Source organism: Cynocephalus volans, chromosome 17, assembly GCF_027409185.1.
Source record: "Cynocephalus volans isolate mCynVol1 chromosome 17, mCynVol1.pri, whole genome shotgun sequence".
Lineage (NCBI taxonomy): Eukaryota > Metazoa > Chordata > Mammalia > Dermoptera > Cynocephalidae > Cynocephalus > Cynocephalus volans.
Window position 1 is genome coordinate 35,146,446 of NC_084476.1, and position 19,269 is coordinate 35,165,714.

The 19,269-nt window shown below is 39.1% G+C and overlaps 1 protein-coding gene across 5 annotated transcripts in view; it reads right to left on the reverse strand.

Annotated features, from left to right (window-relative positions):
- Positions 1-19,269, reverse strand: part of LOC134365450 (myb/SANT-like DNA-binding domain-containing protein 3) — a 123,123-nt gene that overhangs the window by 31,125 nt on the left and 72,729 nt on the right. For all 5 annotated transcript variants that reach the window (XR_010022102.1, XM_063081548.1, XM_063081551.1 and 2 more), the window contains exons 5-6: positions 18,676-18,702; positions 16,243-16,339 (exon numbers count right to left, since the gene is read on the reverse strand). Coding sequence is in view for 4 of the 5 variants with exons in the window: in XM_063081548.1 (XP_062937618.1) it covers positions 16,243-16,339; positions 18,676-18,702 (124 nt within the window). In the remaining variant the exon portion in view is untranslated. The remainder of the gene's footprint in view (positions 1-16,242; positions 16,340-18,675; positions 18,703-19,269) is intronic.

The following is a 19,269-nucleotide window of genomic DNA, read 5'->3' on the forward strand; positions in this document are numbered from 1 at the left end:
AATCTGAATATGTGTAACCTGTTAAAAATATTTGACAATGATTATTCTGATGGTTGTGAGTAGGCTACTATGAAATAATGTGAAAAATAGACTAGAAGAATAGAGGAGGTCAAATCAGGCAAAAGAACAGAAAAAATTAAGTCCAAAAAGCAATCTGGTAAAGTTAATAGATTTTCTGGTAAATTCCTATTAGAAAAGGAAAATGAGGGAAAGGCAATAAAAGGGATGATCCCAAAAAAGGAAGCTCTTCTTTCCTTTCAATATGCCCCCAAGGAATAGAAGTTTGTAAATGACATGAATAAAGTAACTAAGGGCAGATGTAAAGCCAAAAGCTTCACTACGTATTTCTCGTTTGTAGAAATGATTAATAGAGAACATAGAAAACACAAAGTTGAAGAAAATGGAGAAGTCGCAAAAAATAAAAGGAATTAATAAGAAATAACAAGGGGAGGAAGAGTACAGCTCAACCTGGAATGAAGGCACTATTTGCTGTCACTTTATCGTATATAAAAATATATATACTGATGGATGGGTTTAAAGCAGGGGTTGAAAAATGACAGCAGTTGAGTCAATCCAGCCCGGGGGCTGTTTCTGTACACCTACAAGCAAAGAATGGTTTTTTACATTTGTAAAGGGGTGGGCGTGAGAGACCACATGCGGCCTGCGAGGCTAAATTATTTACCATCTGGTTCTTTACAGAAAATCTTTGCCCACCCAAGGTCTAAGGGATAAAAGTGGGCAAAACTGGAATGGCAACAAAATAGAAATGACGGCTAATGGAAGACAGTATGAGAATACTTCAAAAAGTTCGTGGAAAAATAGAATTGAGGGCCGGCCCCGTGGCTCACTTGGGAGAGTGCGGCGCTGGTAGCGCCAAGGCCATGGGTTCGGATCCTATATAGAGATGGCCGGTGAGCTCAATGACTGAGCGTGGTGCAGACCACACCATGCCGAGGGTCGCGATCCCCTTACCGGTCAAAAAAAAAAAAAAAGAATTGAAAGATAACATGAATTCACTCCATGAACTTTCTGAAGTACCTTCCTATTACAGAACAATTTCAGGAATAAGAAAAGGTTCAGCAACAAAGGCCAGATACCATGCCAACCCAGTCAGGAGAAACAAGTAATCGCTTGTTTAACAAGTGACACTGTTTATAGTGGGCACTGCTCAACCAGCCATTGTTTACATAGGGCCTTGATCAAGTGTATGAAAAAGACAGTGCTCGCAGGATGGCACCACTGCATCTAAGACCAAGCAATGTGAGAACAGACCATCGCTACTGTTTTCAATGGCATACGAGGAAAGAATATTGAATTACCATCTCAAGTAAAGTCCAGTTCAGTGGAACAATGAGCAGAGGTGGAAAATATGAGACTCCAGAGGCCACGGATACTACTGATTACAAGTGTTTGTAGACTGGCAAGAGAAGCAGAGGTCAGGACGCCCAAAGCACAGGCATATGCACTTAAGTGAAATCACTCTTCAGTACCTATGCCAAATTCAAAACATTTAACAACCATTTACTCTGCACCTACTTTGTGGGTATAATCACATTTGCCTCATTGTGAGAAACACCTTCACCTGTCCAAGGCCAAAGGATGGACATTGAGACACCAGGTACTGCGAAGCGAGACTTTAACTATGGCCTTGCAACGTTCGGGTGTCTGATGGGCAGGCACACGGAAAGGGCTGTACTATTTTCCTAGTGCGCAAGTCCCTGCCCTTGCCTCTTCACTGGTTGGGGTGCACAGTCTTCGCAGATGACGTCTAAGAGTACCCCAATTTACTACCTCCTTGAGAAAGGACCACCCAAAACCCTGTGAAAGGAGAAACATTAGGAAATTGAAGAGAACAATAAAGGGCTATTAACTCATTAACATCTCAAGGAGAACTTTATCCATTTGAAGTAAATAATTAAGGGTTGGTAACTCATTCCGAGGTCAAGGAGAACTTTCTCTACTCAGCAACCCCCAGGAATGGGCTGGACCAGTCAGACAACTTTCAGGCTGGGCCTGAATTATTTCTGAAAATGAATCACTTGGATTATTTTCTCACACTCATTTAATCCTAACGACTATAAATTATCAACAGGGAAAGTGAATATGAAGAAAGCTTAACAGCCTAAGATCAAAAAACTATTGAGTGGCTGAGACAGTGTTTCTCTATTCATTATAGCTGTTACATAAAACATATATTTTAGCCCGGAAATTGCCAAATGAAAGGGAATAAGTAGGTTATTTTCCACATTTATTGAGAAAAATCTTTCCACTAAACTGGCCTTCCTTTTCTCTCTAACACACCAGGTACACTCCTGCCTTAGGGCTTTCCCTGTTCCTGGGACACTTTTCCCCAGACATCCAAATCTTAAAAGAATGGCTGAAAAGTAAATCACTAAACATACATTAAAAAAGTTAAAAAAAGAACAATGGAAAAAATCCAATGAGAACAACAAAAAGAGGGAACAACATATCAGCAGAAATGAAAAACAAAGTTACAACAAAGAAGATCAATAAACCAGAAGTTGGTTCCTTGAAAAGACTTTCAAATTGTCAAAGCAGGCTTTTCTGCAGGCTTTTTCTGTGAGAGAAGAGAAAAAATATCAGGAATAAAAAAGACTAAAAATTTAGTGAAGACTATGATTTAAAATATAACAAAAGGTTATCATAAACAACTTTATGCAAGCAAGTTTGAAAACCTAGGTGAAATGAATAACTTTTAAAAATTAACTATCAAGAATAGAAGCTAAATGGTACTATAATAATGAAAGAAACCAAATCAGGTGCTTTTTAAAATGTCCCTTAAAAATAACATCAGACCCAGGCATTTTTTAAAAATAAAATTCATGAACCACACATTCATTCCAATCATTCAGTAAGTAGATAATTTTACTCTTACACAAAGTCATCCAGAGACTAAAAAGAATATTTCCTAACTCATTTTAAAAGGTCACATTAATTTAAAAACTAAATTAACAAAGTATATGTTGAGCTGGGGCTGGGTCTGGAGCTCTCAGACCCCTCAAGCCTGTTCACAGACTGGGTCACAAACCCTAAACAGGCCTGGCTGGGTCACCAGACCCTCCACATGCAGGTCTGTGAGCTAGAAAACCGGCAAACAGGTCCTTGGAAGCCGCAGGTTGGAAAGCATGGCTGTATGCAGGGCGGCCGCCCAAGGCAGTAAACTCCACCCAAGATGGCAGCACCATGCAGGCACACTAACTTCACCCACATACAACCTATTCACAGCAAATACTAGGCAAGATTCTGAACATCTGAGGGGCCCTGACCATTTTCCTATATTTTCCCAACAATCCGCCCCTTCAGGGTCCCTCACCGTACAATCTACACATTCAGAATCTTCCACCATGTTCCCTTAGTGAGGATAAATTACCCTTACATCCACATATTGTGGACCTGAACCCCTTCCCCCACCCTTAAATATTAACTGACTAGCTTTTCTGCTTCTGTAATTAGCTTGCGCAAGGTTTTACAAGCCCCTGCGGGTGGGACTTTCTGGCAAGGGCAGATAAACGACTTCCCTAACCGCCCAAAGTTCACCCAGTTCCGGGAAGGACCTAACCACACAAGGGGTGGGCTGTTGGGCAATTCCCCAGTTCCTCGTCTGTATACCACCCCACTGAAAGCCACCAATGAATTTAAAAGTCACCTCAGGTGACCAATAAGCTGTATACAACTCATCCTGTTGCCAAAGTCTGCCTACCAAACTGTATAAAAAGTGCTCGTGTTAAGAGCTCAGGGCCACTTCTGTCCTGAAGACAGAGCGACCCCAGCATGCTGGAATAAAAAAACCTCTTGCTTGATTGCAGCGATTTCTGTCTCCTGGTCTTTGCGAGATGAGCCTTCCCAACAAGTAAGATTCGCACTTTCGGGCCAGTCTTACAATATCACACATTCCATCCCAGTCTGAAAAGTTTTTAGCTTGTTGCAGCACCAACTCAAAAGCCCAATGTCCAAAGTCTCCTCTGAGACCAAAAGCAAAAGTTCTTCCAGTCGTGAACCTGTAAAGAGTCAAAAACAAGTTTATCTACTTCCAAGATACAATGGGACAGACATTGGGTACACATTCCCATTCCAGAAGGGAGGAACAGAAAGAGAAAACAGTCCCCAAACAAATCCAAAACCCAAACAGGGCAAACGTTAAGCACCCTGGGGCACCTGGACCCCTAAAGCGTTGAGCAACCTCGCTCCTACAGCTCCGCCAAGTACAGACCATTGAGCTGCCTGATGCCTGTGGCTTTTCCAGACTGGTGCCGCATGCTGCTAGCAGCCCTTGGTTCTGGGCTCCTGGCAGCAGTCCCACCATCCTGGCTCCAACAGACATTTCCTCAGTGGGGGTTCTCTGTGGGGGCTCTGACCCCACTTTTCTCCTCCACATTGCTCTATAGATGACCTCTGTCGCGGCTCCACCCCTGCAGCAGATATCCACCTGAGTCCCCCAGCTTTTCATATATCTTCTGAAATCTAGGTGGAGGCTGCCACACCTCCACTGCTCTCACATGCTGCTGGCCTGCAAAATTAACACAACATGAATGCCACCAAGGTTTTCGGCTCTTTTTTCTTCGGAGGTGCTGAGGCAGGATTGCTCCAGCCAGAGCAGCTGGGATGCAGGCAGCAGTTTGTCGAGGACAGTGACACGTCAGGTCTATCCTCCAGGACAACTCAGTCCTTCTAGGATGGGAGGGGCACTCTCCCAAACATCTCAAACACCCTCAGGGCCTGTGATGGGTGGGGCACCCTTCCAGACTTCTCAAATGCCTTTAGGGCATTTTCCCCATTGTCCTGGTTCTTAGCATCTGACTGCCACACCACCAAGATAATGTCTTTAGCAAATAGTTTATCTGCTTCACCCTTGTGTTTTTCTCCAGCTTTTTGCTTTTCTACCTCATGGCCAGGCTGCAAATTTTCCAAACTTTTACGCTCTGCTTCCCTTTTAAATTCTGGCTTTTGAATTACCTCAATCAGCTCAGCTTACACCAGCTATTCCCTCAGCCTTGGGCAGTTTTACAGCATTCCCACACAGTTCAAACAGCTGCATTCACCCAGTCCATCACTTAGTGGCTGTCTCGCCCTTGTGCATATCTGCAGCTCTTTTGTAACCACTGCCGTAGTAATGGAGACTAACTTTTCCACCTTTTCACCAGGTGAAAACATACTTGAAATTCTGCAGGGGCACCCATCCTCAGGTCATCTGCCCATCTGCATGTGGCACTCTTTTCTTGGGTTTATACGGCACCCGGCTGGCCATTGGGTTAAAGTGGTACCCTCCGTGCCTTTTGCCTTCAGACAAACACAACATGTGTTTACTATATCGTCTCTAAAGCACGTTACACCATCCACCCTAAGTTCTCAGAGCTGTAGCAGCCAGGGGCGCTCCCTGTTTCTGCTGCTTTACTATCTCAAATTCTCGCGCACAACAGGTTGTGCCTGGAGATGCATGGTTTCGCCCAACTCATCACTGGGTTGACCTTCCCTGGTGTGAGAGGCAGGAGTGGCTAGTCACTGCACGCCATCCTCCAGGATAATCATCCTTGCTTCCAACAACTCTGCTTTCTGCCACAAACCTCGATCAGTTTGCAGTGTAGTGAGCAACAGCCAGGCTCCAGTCAGCAGAAAAGTGGCCACCAGGCACCACATGTTCAAGGACAGCCACATTTCCTCCCCTTCCCAAGGGGTTTTGCATTGTAGTACCTGGTCTATGCTGCCACACAGTACAGTGTGCAGCAACCAGATCCCAGTCAACAGGAAAGCAGACATAGGGCAGGGCATATTCAAAAGTAACCACATTTTCTCCTCCTTCCAAGGGCTTTCAGCTCCTCTACCTGCTCAGAATCCTGTCGCAGACTACACCAATTGTGGTGGTAAGGCTAATGTCGGAATCCTGCTGACTACGCCAATTGTAAAGCTCTCTGGCCACACCAGCTGTGAAGCTACACAACTACATCAGTTGTCGGTCTCTTTTACTTGCCCATAATCCTGCACCGACTGGGCCAACTGTTGAGCTAGGGCTGGGTCTGGAGCTCACAGACCCCTCAAGCCCGCTGTTGAGACTGGATCATGAACCCTTCACATGCCAGGCTGGGTCCCCAGACCCCTTACATGCAGGTCTATGAGCTAGGTAACTGGTAAACAGGTCCTTGGAAGCCGTAGGTTGGAAAGCATGGCTGCTCGGACTGTCGTCCACCCAAGGCAGTCGCCAGCAAAGCCACGGTGCCACGCATGCACACCAACTCCATCCCCACACAACCTATTCACAGCAAATGCTTGGCAAGATTCTGAACATTCAAGGGGCCCTGACCATTTTCCTATATTTTCCCAACAGTATAGCTCACTGAATAAAAACGCACGAAAGAAGAATCCATGATTCTTAATAGAAAAGAAAATCTCAAATTACAATAGGTAGAATACCAACTAACAATGCACAAAAAGATATTGCAATCATAAAACAAAATAAGGTACCATATAAAATGAGCACTCTAAGAACAAAAATAAGCTCCTGGAAATTAAAAATTATAGCAGAAATAAAAAACTCAAAAGATAAAGTTTAAAAAACCCTCAAAAAGTACAGCAAAAAATGTTTAAAATAAAAAATAGGAAAGAAAAGAAAATTAGAAGACTCATCCAGAATATTCAGCATCCAAATAATAGAAAGTACCAGAAATAGAAGAGGAAAGAAAATCATCAAAGAACTAATTGAAGAAAATTTCACAAAACAGAAGTCTATAAGTACAGTATCATAGAAAAGCGAACAACATTGCGAAATCTCATTACACTGGGCACCAAAAGAAGATTCTACATGCTTTGAAAGAGAAAAAAAAATCATACACAAAGGATCGGGAATCAGAATGGCTTCAGATTTCAACAGCAACACTGGAAGGAAGATGACAACAGATCGGTGCTTTCTCAATTCTGAGAACTGAAAATTATGCACTTGCCAAGTTATAAATCAAGTATCAGATGTAGGATGAAACACTTTCAAACATAAGGGTCTTAAAAGTTTTTAAAATCTTGCACGTTTTCTCAAGAAGCTACTGAAAGGTAATAAAATGGGAGAGTAAAACAATGAAGTTAGAAGCAAAAAATACAAGAAACACAGTATCCTATACAGGACAGAGGTAAAGGAATTTTTAAGATGATACTTGTGATGTAATAAAAAAATATATTAGGTCTTTCACAGACTGGGTCACAAACCCTTCACCAGCCAGGCTGAGTACCAGACCCCTCACATGCCAGGCTGGGTCCCCAGACCCTTCACACGCAGGTCTATGAGCTAGATAACTGGCAAACAGGTCCTTGGAAGCCATAGGTTTGAGAGCATGGCTGCGCATGGCGGCTGCCTGAGGCAGAGGCCAGCCAAACCACGGCCAGCCAAACTGTGGCATCATGCATGCACACTAACTCACCCCTCCCCCCACAATTTGCTTACAAAGAATGCGCTGCACCACCCCCAACTGGATGGGCAGGCAAGGGGTCCTGATTAAATTATCATATTTTCCCAACACACACTTGTTCTATTTTATGGAATGACGTGTTGCCCAATTCTAGAATCACAATAAAGTCAATTGAGATCTTTTACTACATTTGCTGTAATTTTTGGTTTTTTTTTTTAAAGATGACCGGTAAGGGGATCTTGGCCCTTGGCTTGGTGTTCTCGGCACCACGCTCTCCCAAGTGAGCCGACTGGCCGTCCCTGTGTCGGGGACCCCGTGGCCTTGGGGTTGGCAGTGGCACATTCTCCCGAGTGAGCCATGGGCCGGCCCCCCCCAAAAAATATATATATATTTTAGGTCTTTGTTTCCAGTTCCTGGCACAGAAAACCAAAAACTCTTGGAATTTCCTGAGTGATAGGGGAATCTTTTATATGCTAATGAATGACTTAATGGGGGAGGAAGGAGTTAAGGGGTTAAGTCACCAGAAAAATCAACCACAGCAATTAGAAGATTAAAAATTCAGCCTCCCCACCCCACCCCACTCCCCCCACCTGAGGAACGGGGAGGGGCTAGAGGTTGAGTTCAATCATCGAAGGCCAATGTTTAACCAATCATGACTAGGTAATAAAACCTCAGTTAAAAAACTGGGATGGTGAATACATCCCCATAATGGGAGAGTGGAGCACCCTAACTCCACAGGACAGAGACTCCTGTGCTCAGGACCCTTCACGACCCTTGCCCTATGTACCCTTCATCTGGCAGTTCATTTGTATCCTTTACAGATAAACAGTAGTAGTGCTTTCCTCAGTTCTGAGTTGTTTCAGCAGATTATTGTACCTGAGGAAAGGTCATGGAAACCCCCAAATTTGTGGTCAGCAGGGCCGAAGTGGAGTCGGCTGGGGACCTCATTTGCAGCTGGTTCTAAAGTGGACTAGTCTTATGGGGCTGAATCCTTAAACTGTGGGGTCTGCACTAATTCCAAGTACTTACTGTCAGAATTTAATTGTATTGTTGGACATTCAGTTGAAGTCAGAGAATTGGAGAATTTTGTTGGAAAAGATACAACTCTGAAGGAAGATCCAGGATGACAGCTATATTGTAGAGGGCAAACAGTCCACAATGAAACAGTTTAACTCTGTAAACAGCTGTGCTGATGGCTGTCATTACCAAGATGCCCAGTGCTACTTTATCCTTTGTTTAGCCAGAGGAAGAATGCCCAGGTAAGCCTGGCCAGGATTCTTATCTGTACTTGACTTGTCTTGACCATAAGGCAATAACATTCCTGCTCTCCCCTCCACGTCCTGCTGCCCGAACCTACTCAACACATTCATTTAATTGATATACTCCTTAGAGCTGGAGGTAGCCTACAATGGAAACAAGTAGAAAACACAGAGCAGTCCACTCTCTGACCATGTTTCTGCCAATCATCCATACGCTAGAATCTTATCAGATGCCTCAACTGTAGTGAGCCTATGTTCTCCACAACTCCATGACTCCAAGACTCTTGGCCTTGCCCACCGACTTCCCCAAAAGCAAACCATGAAAAACTCTTTGATAAGCTGAAAGCCAGACTCTGACCCAGAGGCTGTTCAAAGTGTCTTCTTCTGTAAGTCTTCATCTAGTAGTGGCATTATGGCCCTTTCCTTCCATGGCTAGGTTAATGCTTGGTACCGGAAGTGTGGCAATATTCTATTTGTATTCCTGGTGTTAGGTACATAGGTGTTTTTTAATTAGTATTCCTTAAATTACATGTGTACGTTTTAAACACTGTATGCAATGTACATTTTACAATAAAAATTTTAAATAAGGTACAGAACTGTGTGTACAGTGTGCTACTATTAGTTTAAAAAAAGGAAAGAAAACGAATATATGTACATATTTGCTTGCACATGCATAAAATACCCCTGGGAGATTAAACAAGAAACAGATCACAGTGACTGCCTCTGGTGAAGACAAATGACTGGCTGGAAACAAGGGTGAGAAAGAGACCTTTCACTGTACAGCCTTTTAAAGCTTTTGAATTTCTAACACTGTGCATTTCAAAGGCACAAATGCATATATCATACATAAATAAATAAATGAGTAAATTCAATGACTTCTATGATTTAGCTTTATGATTTTGGCAAATCACAGCTCCAAGTCTTTAAAATAGGGATAATACTTCATAACACTGCTGACAGAATTAAATAAGATTCTGTAAAAAGCTCTTTGAAATCTATCAAATATTACGCACATCTGAAAGATATCATTATTGAAAAACATCCATCCTTTCCCTTCCTTTCAAGTGTTATTTCTTCTCAATAAAGTAAGCTTACTTAGCAGTTAGGAAAATACTGGCTTAAACTAATTCATGTGAAGTTACTTAGATTTAACAAACACCTAATGAAGCCTGCAACAAGTCCAATGCAATACTAGTCTTTTTTACACATATTAAATCCTTACAACAACACTATGAGCAGCTCTAAGTGAATAAAAAAGCCCTAGTGTTGAGTGCCACTAATTCAACAAAGATCTATAAAGGGACCCACCCTGAGATACCCAACTTTATCACATGTTCACCCAGTATAGAAATCAGTAAGACAAAGTCCCTGCCCTCAAGGAGCCCACAATCTGCTAGTGACCCAAACAGTATAATACGTGCTATGCAGAAGTTGTTTTTTCAAGACCAAGGAGGAACACAGAATAAGGTAACTTAACTAATAGGGACCATGGAAGATGGCAAGGTAGATGGTCACATTTGGCCTAAGTCAAGCTTTATCTAAGTCTAGAAGGAGGAGCTAAACAAGCATATAAACAGGGATGGGACTTTAGGCAGAGGATATAAAAGGGGCAAAGTGAGTAAGAAAGGGTCAAACTGTAACAGTGCATTTAAGAAACTGTAAGAGGTCATGAGGATGTAGAGTTTTGCATTTTAAGAACAAATCTCTCAAAGGATACCATTACTGGCAAGTGCCATAGAACTATAGCAAGATATTTCTGGACAAAGAAGCCTGTCATTGCTAACATCTGGATTACACTTTGGATAAAAAATGTTTAACAGTGTTTATTTCTTATTATCAGAAGAAAAAGAACATAAAATTATTTTTCCTTTATAATCTAAGGGGCCACAGTAGGAATTTATTAAACGTAAATAGTTTTAAAAGTCTAAGGTTCTATATATCCAGAATAAGACAATGCTCAATGATGAAAATTGTCATCTTTGATTAGAAGGAAATAAGAGCAGAAGAGTAGAAAATAATAGAAAAGGTACTTTGGTTTTTCTTAAAAAGTATATAAAGCTTCTAGAAAGGAGGATATAATGGAGGACTCAAATGTATAGCATTACTCTGTTTAAAGAAGGTAAAAGATTTCACTGCACCTTCTGAAGAAGAGATTCATCAGATTGTAATACTGATCAGGAATTTGTGTCAAAACAGAAAATGGCACCATAAATGACAAAGATAACCAGCAGGTGGATTAAACCTCTTATCAATGTTGTCTGTCATACTGCACACCTATATAATTCTCTGAGCAACTCTGAGATATTTACATCACTCAGGAAAAAAATGGAAACAGCATCTCCAAAGAGCAGATTGATATCAAAGAGGCAGAAGAGCAGGGACTACTTCCATAAAGTGCATTGCAGTCAAAATTCAAACTGAAGGAATAATTTGAGGATTTTTATAACTCATTTGTAGTGGCATTATGCCTGATGATTCAACAGATTCCTCAAACCATCCCTAGGCAGGGATTTAGGTCAGGTATATAAAAGGTACTGATGTGGAGAAGTCCTAGAATTATGTGGCCCCACTGTCCAGAGAAATAGCTTATGGCTATCTTGCAGCAATGACTTCAGCTTTGGACAGATTAGAAAGACTGTTTAGAAAAAGAGGGGGTGTGGCACTAAGAACATATGGTTTAAGAAATATAATTTGATGTAAAGGAGGTGCTCTTTGCAAGTTTTAAGACTAAGCAGAAAGTCTATTCATTGAGCTTCACAATGGTCACAGCAAAATACTGAAACCCCACTTACGTGGGAGTCACATTTTGTGGGACTACCTACCTCAACTACCTCCCTCTAGGCATAAATTTGAAAAGTAAGCATTAATGAATATAGCCATCACAGATCAATGCAAAGCCCACAATGCCATCAGAGAAACACAGCGTGCTTTGGGAAGGAAAGCGGGAAAGCCTTTCAGAAACAAAAATAACTTTATAAATTATAAATGAATTAACACAGCCATTGAACAGACAAGAGAGATAAAATACATGCAATATGTATGCAATAAATAAAGTTCAAGCACTTCACTCAGAAAAATATATATACTCTTATTTTACACTGAGAACTTATTTCTACATTAGATACAGTTCCTACAAGTGTATTGTTTCCTATTCCAAGGAAGCAGAGAAGCAAATTAAAAGTTGAGGCATCTACAAGTCAGGATCATTGACAATGCACACTGACAGCACCCAGAAGCAACAGCTAAGTTTGATGCAGGAGAAGAAAACATTTTTAAAGAACAGATATAAGAACCCAAAAGACAAAGAAGATTGGAGCCTTAAGTGTAGCAGTGAAACCCCTATGCATCAGTGGCCTCTAGGAACATCACAGTATTACACACGTGTGTGCACAATAGAATGGATAAATTCCTTGTCATAAGACCTGTGTACTGGTTCTGCTGCAGAATAGCAAGCCATTCTGCCTCTTCTGAGCTCACCTTCACCTGTAAAATCAGGATAATACTTCATTCCTTATCCTACCTACCAGACAGAAGTGTCAGGAAGAGCTGGAAAGAAATTTTATGTAAAACTTCTCTGAAAACTGTAACACACTATATGATACATAACATTAAGAATATGTTAAAGTATGTTCTGCATATTCTGTTTAAGAAGGAAAGGAAGTATGCAATATATTTAAATAAAATTCCATGTAAATAGCTAAATAAAAAACAACACTTCTTTTAAGAACAGAAAATTGGGCCCAGCCCGTGGCGCACTCGGGAAAGTGCGGCGCTGAGAGCGCAACGACGCTCCCGCCGCGGGTTCAGATCCTATATAGGAATGGCCGGTGCGCTCACTGGCTGAGTGCCGGTCACGAAAAAGACAAAAGGAAAAGAAAAAAAAGAACAGAAAATTAACTTACATGGTACTATTTATCCCCTCCCCCAAAACACCAGGTTTTTTAAAAACTTAATTATTAGCAAGAGAAAGAACTTTAAAGCAAGAGAAAGATTTTAGCTGCTTTTTGGAAACCATATAGGACATATAGCATTTCTTCTGACAGCAAAGATATTTCAAAATGAGAAAAGATAAAATGTTTTTTAAATAAATACTCATACCTAAAAATATAAAAGAAAATATTTATCTACTATAGTTATAGAGTATTATTTTTCATACTGTAGGTCATAATCACTAGTGGATTATGAAGTCAGTTTAGTGAGTCACTACCAGCATTTTTTAAGCAGAAAAGATAGAAAATATTAGTCCATTGTATTTAATACAGGTATTATTCCACAGAATTTTGTTTTACTTAACACGTATTAGTACCATGTATATATATACAGGAGTGCTGTAAATTCACTTCTTACATGGGGTGTAGTCAAAAAGTCTGAAAGTCACTGATCAATAAACATAAATCAAATCAATCAATCAATAAATAGACATTTGGCTTGTGAGTGGCAGCAAAGGGCTAACAGAAAGAATTTAAAAACAGCTAGCACTCAGAGTGACCAGGAAATAGATAGGTAAAGAAATCACAGCTGGGAGCAGGCTGATGGAAAAGAGGGCAGTGTTGTTTGTTTTTTTTTAAAGTCATCAGACAGCAGTCCTTACAGTAGGAAAAAGGTAACAGGCTTCCTTCCAGTAATAAAAAAGGCAAATTATAGGGAGGCAGACGGTTAAGAAAAACGCTGTACTGGAACTGAAGAGAATCTGCCCCTAACAAACCCTCTAAGTTTAGTCCTCAATTTCCTCATCTGTAAAATGAGGATTAGACTACAAAATAAATATTAAGATCCTTGGGTGGGGGGTTGAAAAAATTAAAAAAAAAAAAATATATATTAAGATCCTATCCAACCTTAACACTTTCTGATTCTGATGGAGTTTATAATAAAGTCACGACATGAGTACTTGGTTTATAATTAAGAGCGTTTGTTTTTAATAATTAAAAGTGTACCTTTTAGGGCTGAGCCCGTGGCGCACTCGGTAGCGTGCTGCGCTAGCAGCGCGGCGACGCTCCCGCCGCCGCGGGTTCAGATCCTATATAAGGATGAGCGGTGCACTCCCTGGCTGAGCGCCGGTCACGGGGAAAAAAAAAAAAAAAAAAAGTGTACCTTTTAATAAGAAAATTATATAACATCATAATAAATAACAGGTTTTTATATAAAGATCAAGGCTTGATGGCTAATGTCATATTTCTGCATTTCTCAGTTTTCCCTACCTAAAAAATCTAGCTGGCTGGCTAAAAATTATCCTTAAATAGCATGTTACTATTCACCTGGTGGCAACCATGAAAAGCATAGGGAAGGTGTCTTGAGGCAGGTACATAACTTCCATATAGTTTTCCTGGTACCATGGCCCATTTAAAAGTATTACATATATTATAATAACCATTGAGATACATTTACATTGTTAAACCAACTCAATCAGTAGTAAGTGTTTTATAGAATTTCCTTCTGTCTCTTTCCATTAGTAGGATCAACCATTTCAGCTGAATCACTTATTTTCTAGATAAAGTTACCAATTGCTTCCTTAATGTTTTCCTATTATTGCATCAATGTCCTTGTCTGGTCTTGGCTGCTTGCCCCAGTCTATGTGCATCTTAGCCTGCTGGTAAGAGCCTGCGTGTCCTTTACTTTTGGTAAGCCCTTCCCTAGACTCCGCCCACTTCCTTATGCTTAGAGCCCACATATGTAAGAATAGTGGCTGCAAGTTCTCAGATAAAAAGACATACAAAATATCAATTTACTACATACAAAAGAATTCTTCTTATTGGGAGTAGGCTATATATTACATTATGAGGAGGTGTTCACATAGATGTCGTTATTTGGAGCCACCTGAAACTAGAATCTGTTTCACTTCTAAGCAAAAGATCTCTTTCAATTTAGGCATAAAAAAATGATAGAGAAATGTATAAAATAGTGCTGAATAGAAGTACTGTCAAAGGAATAAAAAACAGACCAACAGATCAAGCCAACCAATCACTGACAGCTATTTAGACTCTGAACACTACTATAAAACAGTCCTAAGGAAAAATACTGAAAAGAACTAAATATCTGCAAAAACACACACACACACTCTATGGTGTTTCATCATGCCATATCATTAGTACAAAAGCATAATATCTATTATCTGTTCTCTCTGTAAGTCCATATTGCTCACCATTTCTCTCTTGTTCTACAGGCCAATATCTGCTTTGGAAAATGTTCTCCCAAATCAAACCACTCTGATTGAAATGGACAAACACAGGTCAATCCAAGTGACCAATGTGCAGAAACAGAATAAATTTAGGTTTTACTGAACTCACTTTTTACTGGGTTTGCTTGTCTTTTGCCAATTAATTTTACCAACTGTCATCCAAATAGTTTATTTTGTATCATAATACTGAAAATGAAATGATCCTGATTTGTAAAACTCATTTTGGGCATTAATGCTAATTAGGCCATATTACTACTGTTCAGTGAAAGGCTCAAATATGCATTTAAGGGCTGAATAAAATACGAAACTGGAAAATGTACACCAAAAACACGTACAAGTGAGGAGGAAAGCAAAATCTCTATAAAATAAGTGTTTTAAAATATGCACTAAAAGGGCCGGCCCACGGCTCACTTGGTAGAGTATGGTGCTGATAACACCAAGGCCAAGGGTTCGGATCCCTACATAGGGATGGCCAGTTAGCTCACTTGGGAGAGCGTGGTGCTGACAACACCAAGTCAAGGGTTAAGAACCCCTTTCCAGTCATCTTTTTAAAAAAAAAAAAAATTCACTAGGGAGAAACTGAGGAGGTAAAAAAAGATCCATTTGTGCTATCAGGTCCTAAAGTCAGCTTATAAGCTTAGAATCAAATATGCAAAAAGCAAGCATCATAGGAAAATGAAAGAATGAGACTGGGAATAAACAAACAGTATATGATAAAAGGAAAAATCAAACATGACCATGCTGATAAATGTCTGTATTATTACTGTTTTACCAAAGAACACCATTTCTCACAGAAAGTGAATGGGAAATCGGACAAACAATGCTGTCAGCTACAAAACCCACATTCATAAAGGCTGAACATGAGTAAGAAAAACAACATAATGTCAGCCTGTACAACTGTAACTTCTAGAAATCATTTTTAGTTATATAAAATATTTACTTGCTATTTCTAAAATTTTGAAACAGTTTTGGATTTTTCTAAAAATACTCTAAAATATATGAAAAGTTTTTATGTAAAATTGCAAGTTAATAAGAAACTTTATTGTAGATACTAATTGAAAGTATAACAGTAGGATAACTCAGAAACACACTTTGATGAATAAAATTAGCACTTGATATAAAACATACAAAAGTATCAATGAAAATGAAAAAAAGGCATAGGTAAAACCAAAAGAACTATAAATTAATTCTCACTCTAAAACATAACAGTTAAACTGATTTAAATAGCCATAGTATCATATCAACTTAAGGGAAAAGTCCATAGACTAGCATTAAACAAAAAGATATAGAAAGCATACACAAAATATACAGAACCATGTAAATGACAGCTTTCTACAATTTAATCATGCTGATGATTTAACCTTTAAATAAGTTTATCCCTTTCCCTCAGTCAACTCACCCAACATTTTCTGCATCTTCATCACACTCAGCTTTATATTTGCAAGGTCCACATTTGGAGTGTTTCCTGTGAACTTCTGCCCCTGACCCTTCCTCTTCTGTTTAAAAAGAAAAATTAAACTTTCAACAAAAAGTAGGCATCCTTCCCAGATATGCTTTATGTTTTCATTTGTCATCATCCTGTTTTTGGGGAATGTACACAAGCTCTTGAAAATAGACAAAATTCTAAAATATATCAATGTTGGAGTCTAAAAATGTTACCAATATGAGGGTACTTCGAAAAATCCATGGAAAAACAGAATTAAAAGATAATACAAATCTCTCCATGAAGTTTTTGAAGTATCCTAGTAGTGAGTACAACAATATCCCATGAGGAAAAACAATTATCGATGCTAGCAAAATAATCCCTTACACTATGTACACAGAAACAATATAGTAAGTAGGTTTGATAACAAATTGCTTTTAAAAGAATTACCACATAACACTGAATAGGATTGAGAAAAAAAACATGAGCAATAAATTTAGTCCTATGATTATCTGCCTACTGAAATAAGTCTGTGCAATGCTGGTTAGCAGATAAAAGCTTGAACACAGTACAACCTGACTCTCACCTTATCCTCACATCAATTTCACACCTGCCTTTCTAATTACATAAAAAACTAATTCCAGAGTTAAAAGAAATATTTATCTCCAAATTTTAAAAACGAAAGGGGTCTCTTGAGAATGGATGTTTCCCCTTTTCCTACTTGGCCACTTCACACAGCCAAAAATATCCAGAGGCTGAAGTATGTGGGTCTCCTATGACCCAGGACAAAGAAACAGTGAATACCACTAGCCCCCTACTCAGCTCACATCACACAAAAGGGGCCCTACATTTTTGGGGTCTCAACTAGAATGGATCCTATCCTGATAAGATCAAACTGGGCAGGGAAATCAGTTGGGGTGAACTTAAGGATTTCAGTTTATTCAAGGGATTGCTCAATTTAGTTTGGGAAAGAATACTGTCCAGGAAGTGGCAATCAGTAAAGAAGGTATCTAAAAGGAAAGTATACGGACGGATCTACAATGACTGGTTGGTAAAACTTCTAAATTTCCAATTTTTGGTGTCTGCTTGCACTTTAAGTAGAAATCCTCTCCAAACTCCCATGAATACTCCCAAACAGATTCCAAGGATCATAATCCTAAGTAATTTTGAGGCTTCAGAATTGTGAGATCCAGAAATACTACAGCCCCCGTGAGCTCACTAAGGTTTGTACATTATTCTGAGCAAACCACTAAGCCTTTCTAACTCATACTCCGTAAAATATGGTCAACCTACATCTTCAGGGCAAGGCATCCAGTACTGTATTATATAAGCAAATCTTGAGATCAACTCTCACTTGTTTAATATAGGAAAATTGATAGTTCCCTAAAACTGAATATCTGACCACAGGAGCTAGACCACATGATCTCTGAAAATCCTTTCCAGCTCTAAGATCTAGAATGTATTATCTGATCCTTCACACATGATTATGAAGCTTCTGCTTGAACGTGTCCATTTAAATCAAATTCTATTGTTCAACAGCTTTAATCATTTTTTTTTCCTAGCGAAAACTGTCGTCCTTGAACCTCTTCCTCAGGACAGTTCTTCTATTCTCTACGTAATCTTCAAAGTCCCTTCTGACTCTGAATCTTTAGGATTCTTGGAAATTTAGAAGTCGAAAGTAAGGTTTCAGATCATGTTGAAAAGATCGTAACTGCAGTTTTCATTTGCATAAGTATGAATTTTTCCAGAGTGAGTGTCCTTTTAGTATATACCCATAGCACCTCAAACATTATTTTGCATACAGTGAATACGCATTAAGAATTACAGACTCAGACTATGAAACAGATTAGTCATTCTCAGTTCTGATAATTTAAACCCTATTATACACTATTGCCAAATATTAGTTTTTTAAACATCAGAAATAATTCATATATTTGCAAAATAAAATCAAGAACATAGGAAATTTTTAAAGATTGAAATTAGACTCTAAATCCCATTAGAGTTGTTCTGCAAGTCTTCCCTTTTCTATGCACAACTCACTTTGGAGTTTTTTAACTCTATACTTCAAAAATTCTTTATAAGCAAAAATTTGAGAGAATTACAAAACACTCTGGTCCAAGCTAAAATCACTTGTGGGAATGATACTAAGGAGAAGTCAGTTTGTTGTCACCTCAATTTAACAGAAGCTTGGAGTACGGAGGTGGAAAAATGGTGCATAGTTTATTTCTGGGTTAACACAAATGTTCTAAAATTGATTGTGGTGGTGAATACACAACTGTGTGAATATACAAAGAGTCATTCAATTGTATACTTTAAATGGACAAATCATATGTGAATTTTATCTCAAATCTATTTTTTTTTTTTAAAGTGAAAGGAAACAAAGTCCTTTAAGAAGTATTTGAAACTTACCTCCTTCTCCAGATCCAGAGCCGTTATCTGGGAAGAAAAGCCAAGAATGAATAATAACATTTTTTCTGGAGATTTCATCTTATCAAATAGTCACATTTCTTATCAAAAATAAAACTGTGGTATCCATTCTTATACAGTCCTTTTCTCCATATTTTAATATCTAATATCCTATTCAAAGACTATACCTATTTTATGCCTCTCTCAAAATATAAATTACTTAATCATATAATCATCCATATTTCATACATCTTTGTACCCATTCAGGAAATATTTAGGTGCCTGACAGAGTAAAAACCAATAACAGTAAAAAGTAAATGGTTAAATATAAATAATTAATTTTAAATCACTCATTTAAAAGGTAGAAGAAAATTTTGTTAAAGCTTGAGAGGAAAAATGAATAAGCTGCTTTTATTAGAAAAGAAGGAAAAGACCTTTGGGTCTTATTCCAGAAATCTTCTTAATGAAATCTGTGGATAAAGACCAAAAGCCAAAAGGTAAGAAAAGCCCCAAGGTTTAGAAAGGAAAGAACCTCAGAGTTGAGGTTTTCTATTACTGATGAAATTAACTTCCTCTAGAAAATCTAATCAGAAAGAA